Raw genomic sequence first — 10,533 nt, forward strand, 5'->3', positions numbered from 1 at the left:
AACTCTAACTTTGAACAGGCCTCAACTGTAAAATGAAGAGTTTGTACTATTTCTCTGAAGTCCTCTGCAATTAACCTGATACAATTAACAAGCTGTTGAAATAATTTTAATTTAATAAATAACTGGGGAGGCTAGATAGAGTAGTGGATAACAGCATGATTCTAGAGCCATACTGCCTGCATTCAACTTCTGGCTTTACCAGTTGATGGCTCGTAACTTTTGGAAAATGAAAATAGAGACACTGTTAGTACTCAGTTCATAGAATTGCTATGAGAATTAAGTATAAAGCCTTCGTACAATTTCTGGGACACAGTCAGCTTCCTAGAACTATTGTTGTAACATGATCATTGAAACTAGTTTCTATTTTTATTATAATTTTAAGTGGTTTTACTGTTGTTTGTAATAACCCAATCCCAGAGATTTCAGGCTCATATGAAAAATAACATTGAATAAATGCTTGTTAAATATGAATTTCCTTTGTCCTAACTATAGATGGCTGTTACAGCCTAGAAAAACATATTATCTCCTATAAAACAGACACTTTAAATAATAAAATGTTCTCTGAGTTGTTTTGACATTTCACCTAAAATTTAATACATAAACCAGAGCTGTATGAAAACTTTTTTCCCTCTGTGAATGAATATATATACTCAGGCAAAGAGTTAATTGTCCATAATGGTGACTGGTTTGGGGCATGACTTATACTGACCCTTTTTTTTATTTTCAATCAGGTATAAGAGGAATTTGAAAGCTGTGTATTTTGTTCATCCAACATTTCGTTCAAAGGTACAGTATTTTTCCTGTTAGCTAAGTCATGAATTTAAATGCACTGAATGCTAGCATATTAAGACATACATATGTCAACATCCTAATTCTTGCTGTCGCACTATGGCTGCTAATTTCTTTGTTTACCCTTCCTTGTTAAATGATCTTGAGCTGTGGTCCTGATGTTGGTCTCATTTAAGTCTAGTGTCTTTGTAGACAATCCTCACAATTTTTCTTCTTGCTCTTTGTTCATCCTGATGTTGCTCACGTTGTTGATACAGAATTCACTTTCCTTCCTCTGCTCATGATAACTTACTTGTCCTCCAGATCTCAGCTCAACTTTGCATAGAAAACCTTCCCTGACCAGTCCTGTACCTAGTAGGTACTCTTGCATTGTACCCCCTTGAGCCAGAAGTTGAGCACAGGCAGTATGGCTCCAGAATCATGCTCTTATCCACTACTCTAGCCTCCCCAGGCGTGTCTGGGATTATTTCAACAGCTTGTTAATCACCATTGGGTCGAATAAGGTTAACTGGAGAGGACTTCAGAGAAATAGTACAAACTCTTCATTTCACAGTTGAGGCCTGTTCAAAATTAGAGTTGGTTAAAGGTAGAGGCAGAATTATAGTGGCGTGATGCTTCCTTATAAAACCCACATTCAGAGCAAGCTAAGGGGGTACATTTCATAGTCTTCTATCATGATTATGTTTTTAATTCAAATCATGTTTTATTTTCTGCCTTGTACGTTAGCCTCCAAGATGATGAGAATCTAGCCATCTGGCTCACAGCTCTATCCCTAATACTATGTGATCCTACATCTTGACTTCATCAAGACATCTAGTCCTTTGGTCCTTTTACTGAAACTGACATCTCCTTTTTGTCCTGACTCCCCCCCCCCCCCCCCTCAGCTAACACTCATGTTCCATCACTTCAGCCACTCTTGTCAGTGCCTACATAACCTATAACCTCTCACCCTTTCATCACACTTGCCCATTAATCTTGAGATAGTACATGATTCTGCTTTCATCACTCCCGTATCTGGGTTCCTGAGCACTGAGGGAGAAATCGGCAGAGCCACGGGATTTGGACTGCTGAGCACACTTGGGGCTTGATCTGCTCCAAGAGAAGAATAGAGAGTTAGAAAGATCGATAGAGAGAAACATCGATCAGCTGCCTCCTGCTGGGGATTGATCCTGCACCCAAGGTGCATGCCCTCGACAGGAATCGAACCTAGGACCCTTTAGTCTGCAGGCCGACGCTCTATTCACTGAGCCAAACCGGTTAGGGCTGGGAAATATTTTTGAGAGTCAATATCAAGTAAACTGAGCTTTAGCCCTAAATGTTCATGAATAAAATCAGAGAGGCTTAGAGCAAAGAAGACAACTGCAGACAGAGCCCTGGCATCAGGGAAAGAGACTGGGAAGTAAATCTAAAAATCAGCAAGGAAACCAAGGTTTGCCTAATGCCGTGGGAGCCAGTGGATGGGAAAAGCATCAAAGACCGTGGAAATGGTCTTAATTTTAGAGGATTGTGGAGAAATTAAGTAAGAGCAGTAGTGAAAAGTCCTCGTATTTCATAATTAAGAGATGAGTGAAGACTTCAGTGAGAGATGTTTCCCACTCTGGGATTTCTCATGGTTTACAGAATTCTTGTCGAGTTTCTCATCCAGATATAATTAAAATTTGCATGAAGTATTTTAAGTAATTATTTCAAAATTGCACATTTCCTTTTGGTCCGTCTGTGTTAGAACAGCACAATAAGTTCTAATTAATTGCTCATGGGAGCACTGCCTGTGAAGGACTTTTCCTTCTCTTCATTCAGTTAAGTTTTAATTACATGCTTGACTATATTTTCTGAAGTCTCATCAGCCATTTATTTTTTGTTCATCTAGTAGCTACTAAAAGTTTTTCTTTAATATAGACAAACAGAAGGATTAGCTTGATCTTCAATATGTCTTTGCCAATAATGTCTGCTCTCCCCACTTCCATTCAGTATTGTATTCAGTGTAATATGGCAAGGAATACAAAATCTATCTAGATTTAGAAAGGAATAAATAAAATGGTCTCGTTATTCATAGATGACATGATCATCTATTTAGAAAACCCTATGGTACCCCAGAAATGCTATTAGAACTAATAAGTAAGTCTTATTAAGGTTTCAGGGTTTACTATCATGATTCAAAAATTAATTATGATAGATACATGTCAAAACTTAACAAATTGTATGCTTTCAATTTGTGCAGTTTATCGTATGTCTACTTTATCTTAATTGTTTTAAAAACTACTGTGTTGAGATACCACTAGATTGGCTAAAATTTAAAAGAATAATAATATCAAATGGTCAATGATGTAGAGCAAGTGGAATTTGTGTACATTTTATGTGGGAAAGTGAAATTGTGCAACTGTTTTCAAAAAAGTTACATTTTTTCATCAACTAAATATATACCTAGTATGTGATCCAGCAATATCACTGCTGGATATTCAAGTGAAATGAAAACATACACACACAAAAAAGACTTCTACAAGAATATTTACAGCAGCTCTTGTTTCCAACAGCCCAGGTGTCCGTCAGTAGGATTAAAAATAATTAAGTCCGGTATATTCTTGTAATGGAATATTTCTTGGCAGTAAAAGAGAACATATCCCTGATACACACAGCAGCATGAAAGAATCTTAAACATTACACTGAGTGGAAGGAGCCTCACACAAAAGAGGCATACTGAGTGATTCTATTTATGTGGGATCTAGAGCTGACCAAGCTAATCCATGATAGAAAAAATTAAAAGTGTTTGCCTCTGGGGAGAGGAGCCTTGTCTAGGGGCAGTGGTCGGCAAACCTATTAGTCAGCAGAGCCAAATATCAACAGTACAACGATTGAAATTTCTTTTGAGAGCCAAATTTTTAAAACTTAAACTTCTAATGCCACTTCTTCAAAGTAGACTCGCCCAGGTCATGGTGTTTTGTGGAAGAGCCACACTCCAGGGGCCGAAGAGCCACATGTGGCTCGAGAGCTGCAGATGGTCGACCACGGGTCTAGGGTGACGGTGTGCCTTTGTCTAGTGAAAGTATGCTTAACGTCTGTGCATTCCATTGAATGTAAATTTGAAGGGAAAGAAACTAAAAACTAGGAATGCCGTATTTCATACTTAGGAAAATATGTAGCCACTGTTTGCTAAGATTTTTTTTTTTAATCTTCACCCAAGGATATTTTTGCCATTTTTTTTTTTTTTTTTTTTTTTTTTAGAGAGAGAGAGTGGAGGGGAGGAAGGGGGGGAGAGAAAGAGAGAGAGAAACATCTATGTGAGAGAGAGACATACTATATATTGGTTGCCTCCTGCACACACCCCAACCAGGAATGGAGTCCAAGCCTGCAACCGAGGCATGTGCCCTTGACCAGAAATCGAATCCGAGACCCTTCGGTCCATAAGCCAATGCTCCGACCACTGAGCCAGACTGGCCAGGGCTGTTTGCTAAGATTTTACTTTAATCCTTCCACCCCAATACTAGAGAGTCGATAAATGTCAGTCCTTCATGTAACATCGATGGAGAGACGTTACCAGAAATTTCAGTGGTAGAGCCTTGGCTGTCTCGCCATTGGAATGGCTTCAGCTAGGAGGCAGGGTGAACGCAGGGTGGGCAGAGGCTGAGGACCAGGTCTGTAAAGTGACAGCCATCCTGATGCCTCTCAGTAATATTTTGGGGAGATGAAGGAGTGAGAATAAAACCCATGTATAATGAAATCCACTCTTGTTTTATGCTAAGTCAAAAACTATAATTGGAGTGTTTCTCATTATAATATAATGAGATGGAATCAAGAGGGTAATAAAGCAATCGAGTCACGCTGTTCTGATTTCCATACTCCTCAGATTTTTTTCCAGGCCACTCCACCCAGAGTGATAAATTGGCTGCACATATAAATCACTACTCTTCTTCTCCTTTGAAACTTACTAATAGAATGCAAGCTAACAGAATTTAATCCCACCCTTGATTCTGGCTCCAGTGGATTACTGTGTACACCATGACTTGTGTGAACCATCTTTTCCTGGTTTATCTTGTGTGTGATCCTGTGTTCTTGGTTTTACGTCTGTAAAGAACTGGATGAAATGATCTCTAGCATTCACAAACCATCTCAGCAGTCCTTTTCAAAATTTTAATTTTCAGTTTCTTAAAATAGCAGATACTAAGGAGTTCAATTTATCCAACTAAATGTGTACTTATAACTTATAAATAAGCCAAGCTTTATAAAACTAAATTCTTGAGTCTCCCTGAACAGAAAACTTTTAACTTCTACCTACTTTGAGTAATTTTCCCTTGCTAATACCTGAAGGATGTGAAGGAGGAAATGGGAGAAAATCTTCTTTCAAAGATTGTACGATTCTTCCCCGACCCAATCTTCTCTCTGCATTTTCCACCCACCCCCATGTCTCCATGGTGCAGCACATTCAAGAATCCTTTCATAGACTTGTGTATTTAAGAATCATTTAAAATGATTGAGAGCTAACCTGCTCATGTTATGGATTAGGAAACTGAGTTTCAGACTGAAGAACAGTTTATTTTTATAATTGTAGACAGACTTGTGTCACAATATACTACTCGCATAGGAGCATAGCGAGGCAATGGAAACCAAGCTTCCAGGGACACAGCTCCTTACTACAATGCCTAGTAGTCGGCATGCTAGTGTGTCTCTTTCTTTAAATGCTGGTCACTATCATCTAAACCAGCGGTTCTCAAACTGTGGGTCATGGCCCCTTTGGCGGGTCAAACGACCCTTTCACAGGGGTCGCCTAAGACCATCGGAAAACACAGAGATTTGCATTACGATTCATTAACAGCAGCAAAATTACAGTTATGAAGTAGCAATGAAAATAATTTTATGGTTGGGGGTCACCACAACATGAGGAACTGTATGTATTAAAGGGTTGTGGCATTAAGAAGGTTGAGAACCACTGATCTAAAGGAATCACACCGTCACTGACAGACAACACTCTGCGTTTTGAAAAGCACTGCTTATTACAAGATGCTTCTGAGCTCAGTTTCCATTTTGAAATGCAGTTTTTATCTATTATAAATTCTCAAACTCATGTTTGTATCTCTAAGCTCTGGCCACTGGCTTAAATGATTTTCTCTTCTGTTAATCAGGTATCAACATGGTTTTTTACCACCTTTTCTGTCTCAGGACTGAAGGACAAAGTCCACCACGTGGACAGCCTCCACCAGCTGTTTTCTGCCATCTCGCCAGAACAGATCGACTTTCCTCCTTTTGTCCTTGAATATGACGCCAGGGTGAGTACCAGGAGTTCTCCATGCCCTGCTGCGGGCTCCTCACTGCTACGCAGGGCAGGGCTTACAGGGACATCCGTCCATTGTAAGATGATATTAATGCAGTGAGTGTGCTTTTATAAACTTGATTGTATGAGTTAACATTCTTAGGAAAGCACTTTATCCTAAAATAGGCCTTCTCCCCCAATAAACTTTTCAATGACAGATTTTTCTGCAATAATTTTAAAGTCAGTCCTGGGTTGTGTTGTGAATTTTTCTACCATCTTATCTTAAGATTTTCTGTACTTATCTTAAGATTGAAAGGCTATTCATCTCCATAAATAGAACCAGAAGAATCGATTGTTGTCCATTTTCAGTATTCATTGTAAATCAGGTAGCCTGTTTTACTAAAAGTTTCATTTTGCTTGGCCAGAAGATCCTAAGTCTCCTTATTGAATTGTTGCTGGTTACATATCTTTATGCATGAACCAGGGAAGATATTGGAAGGCTATATTAAGTTTGAAGTGAATTGTTCTTCCTTAATTATTGACCAACATGGATACAGTAAGATAAATATCCTGCAACACATTTTCTCTAACTTCTTTAACTTCAGCTACGATTTCTGTTCTTTATTTTAAGAGTAAAGTATTTCATATTTTCTGATGGCTGATAAAATCTTATGGTTGGCCAACATGGCTCAGTGGTTGAGCATCAAACTATGAACTAGGAGTCAAATTTTGATCGCCGATCAGGGCATGTGCTGGGGTTGTGGGCTCGATCCCCAGTGCGGGGTGTGCAGGAGGCAGCTGATCAATGATTCTCTCTCACCATTGATATTTTCTCTCTCTCCTTCTCCCTTCCTCTCTGGAATCAACATATATATATTTATATTTTAAAAAAAGAAAGACTGGGTAGATTTAATGCTCCTCACCCACTGTCATGTAAATATACCGTAGAGCAGTGCCGTTTCTTTTTCTTTTTTAAATATATTTTATTGATTTTTTTTACAGCAAAGAAGGAAGAGAAATAGTTACAAATGTCGATGAGAGAGAGAAAAACATCCATCAGCTGCCTCCTTTGGTGACACCCCCCACTGGGGATGTGCCCACAACCAAGGTACATGCCCTTGACCAGAATCGAACATGGGACCCTCAGTTTGCAGGCTGATGCTCTATCCTCTGAGCCAAACCAGCTTTGGCGAGCACTGCCGTTTTCATCCTGCCCCTCACTTTCCATTTCCAACTGCTATCTTACATTAATGCTACACATTTTGTTTAAGGTTTCCTGAAAAATACGTTGTTTGTCAAAAGAAATGCTTTCTTTAAAAATGAGAAGTGAATCTTCAATCTTATAAGTGGAATCTGGAGTCCATCTCCTATAAAGTTAACTGCTTTGTTTTTTATTAAGATAAACTTAGCCAGAATGAGGTCAAGAAACTTCCTTGACATGGATGCGGTGCTTTCTATATTTGCCATTAAAGCTCTGGCATTTAATTCTCTATTTTGATCTTGAACTAAGCACCCTGAGACCTGCCATTGGTACAAGCCTGGATGTTCAGGCATGGAATGGAGAAGACTCATTTCTGCCAAGAAAGTTATGGTTATTAAATGCTTCAGCGACCGTTCCTTTTGTTCTCTGACTCTATATTAAGATTCAGCGCACAGTAAGATAACGCAGTCTAACAACAAAGAATCTGTGCGCTGTGTTCTATTGGCCGTGGATTCAAACACGGGCTCTGCTGGTGACTAGCTAGGTGGTCTCTGTGAGCCTCACGTTCCTTTTCTGTAAAATGAGGTTGTCACCTACTTCAGAGCATTCTGGGAGGATGTAAAGGGATAAGGAAAGAAAAATGCTGATAAAGTTTCTAGCATTTAGAATATTCAGTAAGTGGTCATGTTATTAAAACAATCATATCATCCTGCTCACCTCTACCTATTGTGCACCAACCCTTGTTACCAGGGAACTGCTCTGATGGCTTGCGCTAGACGTTTTATATGTATGAAGTCGTTGACTCTAAATCCTTTTCTTTTAAGTTCCCAGTAAAAGGGATCTTATGACGTAGGGTTCTTGTCTTTCTTTCTTTCCACAGGAAAATGGGCCTTTCTATACATCGTATCCTTCATCACCAGACTTGTGACCTGCCATCTCCCAGCTCTGGTTTCAAGGACACCACCCTCTCCACAGATCACTTCCTGCTGAAGTGATAACTCATTTTTGCGTACAGATCCAGAGAGCCTTTTGTGCCCGCCTCTCTGGTATTTTTTTATTGACTGTATATTTTCTGGCACTATACGCAATCTGAAAATGGTAGGCCATTCTGAATTGCACACTTATTTTAACTTTGTATATTTGTATTATATCAAATGGAAATGTTCACTTGTGGAGGGTTGTTCATAAGAAATCGAGGAGCAACTTTTGAGTATCTTCAGTTTCCTGAAAGGACCCTGGATTCTCCATTCGACAAGCCACCCATGTCACTCACATCCTCTCCTTAACATTGCACGCTTCCTTTGTGTACTTGAGCCTGTCTCAAAATACATAGAACCAGTATATGCTGACCGGATGCATTATTTGCTTCAGATCCTGGCATCACGTTTTATACAGATGAGGTGATTATGATAAAAGAGAATTGTCTGGGACCAAGGATTTGGAAATGATCTGATGAGAAACGTCAACATCATTAGCGAAATATAGGTCTTGGAATTTTACTGCACCAGTTGAGACGAAGATTTAAGAACTGAAGTTCCTTGGAGCATATGGTTTGTTAAGATTGTTGTGGTCTCAGCAGTGGGGGAAACAGGAAGGTGGTAGGTAGCCTTTTTCCTATAATCATGGTGATTCGGTCTCCTCAAGAGGGCCATGCATATTGGCACCTGACCTGGAGGGCATCTCCTGGACTCAGTCAGGGCGCCTTAGGAGATGTACTGTCTTCCCAGAGTCATGTTTGGCTCTTAGAATTGTCCCCTGTAAGGACCCTTCCTAGTTGCCCACATCAGTATGGAGGGAGTGTGCGCATGGAATAAAATTCGAACTCACGTTTGTCTCTCAGGCTCTCCCTGTGCCTTAGCTTGCTTATGGGTAAAAGTAGAATTATGCTCCCTACCTCCCAGAGCTACCATGAGGGCGGCATGTAGAAAGGGCTTTGATGACTCTGGATGAAGAACGCTAGGGGAGTTTGGGGGCAGGGGGTCTTCAGTTAGCTTTCTCAGTGATAATACATATGCTCGAGGGAGTGCTACAAGCCATTCCTCTTGTCCTTGGAATCTTTAGAGTGACTTTCTTTTTTGGGGGGACAAGAGCTGTTGGAGCAAAAATCCCAACCCTGTGGACCTCCTTCCTCTTCGTTCAGATTTCTTCTGGCCTCCTCCTCCCCCAGAGCTGCACTTTAATGAGACATCTGCTAGACATGTTAAGCATTTCTTCTTCAATTAAGGTCACACCACTATCATTTCCATCTGGGTATCTCCGTCCCCTCCACCTCCTTCGCCCTGGCATGCCCATTGGCATTTTGGAGAAGCAAGTGTAGACATCTTCTGGTCTGGAGTGCTCAGGATCGGTGCTTCCCAGGGTCTGTTCCCTTTGCCCAAATTAATTCTTCAGTGGAAGCAAAAGAAACAACTTCTCGTTGTTTGTGATAGAGAAGTCCCCTTTGGTTGTTGTGTTAACTGCATCCCTGATGTTCCCATATAAATGAAACGGGGCTTTGCATTTCTAAGATACGTGCACCTGTCTTCTGCGTGTAGTGGACACATTTGCTTTCCTTGGGAAATCAAAACCGCTGGTTCCTATGTATTGCTTGCTTGTTAAGGACTTCCTGATGACTTAGGTCAGGGGGTCCAGCGAGCCAGTCAGATATCTGGTGTTAAGCTCCCTCTTGAATAGTAATCCCTTAACCCCATGAGCCTTGAGCCTTGAGACTCTGAAAAATTAACTTCATCTGTTCCAGGCAATTGTTAGGTCATGTGTGAGGCATCTTTTCCCTGGAGGCGGTTATAAAAATATGCCAATTTTTCTTGGTTAAAGCGGGGCTTGGCTCCTTCACATTGGCCCCTGGCCCAAAACATTTCCTCTGTAGATAACAGAGGCCACAACTTACTTCGCCATTTGAATGGTAATACATTTACATGTACAATTTCTTCTAGGCAATCATTTTGAAAGGATGTCCCTTTGTAGTGTGTATACCAGTGACGTAAGCAGGAGTCTCCATAGACTGAGATTCTAGTTCAATTGATGTCCTAGAATAGAAAGATTGTATAGGACTATGTACATGTCAACCAAATTTCATAATTAAATGGAGACTAGAGCTAAAGGCTGCTCTTCTCAATGAAACAGAGTTTGGTGTGGGACCAAGTTCGTGCTGTTATGCTGCCTGAAGTGTTACGTAATGAATGAAGTTGTTTCTCCATGTACTGAGATCCCAGGAGTGGAACACAGTGACCTCAATATTGAAACAATTAAGTAATGCTCAGAGTCTATCTGCCTCTGTGGAGCGGTGGATGCCTGGACAACA

General features: G+C 40.3%; 1 protein-coding gene across 3 annotated transcripts in view; it reads left to right on the plus strand.

Moving 5' to 3' along the window:
• The window catches only part of GDAP2 (ganglioside induced differentiation associated protein 2), a 28,051-nt gene extending 17,602 nt beyond the window's left edge, over positions 1-10,449 (plus strand). Inside the window, exons 12-14 of one of the 3 annotated variants that reach the window (XM_045586989.1) lie at positions 732-786; positions 5,904-6,047; positions 8,113-10,449. In XM_045586989.1, coding sequence (XP_045442945.1) covers positions 732-786; positions 5,904-6,047; positions 8,113-8,160 — 247 coding nt within the window. In that variant the 3' untranslated portion in view covers positions 8,161-10,449. Of the gene's footprint in view, positions 1-731; positions 787-5,903; positions 6,049-8,112 lie in introns of those variants that run through there. The other 2 variants (XM_036452730.2, XM_036452731.2) reach the window with 2 other exon arrangements.
• The last annotated feature ends 84 nt before the right edge of the window (positions 10,450-10,533 follow it).

Source organism: Pipistrellus kuhlii, unplaced genomic scaffold (assembly GCF_014108245.1).
Source record: "Pipistrellus kuhlii isolate mPipKuh1 unplaced genomic scaffold, mPipKuh1.p scaffold_m20_p_24, whole genome shotgun sequence".
Lineage (NCBI taxonomy): Eukaryota > Metazoa > Chordata > Mammalia > Chiroptera > Vespertilionidae > Pipistrellus > Pipistrellus kuhlii.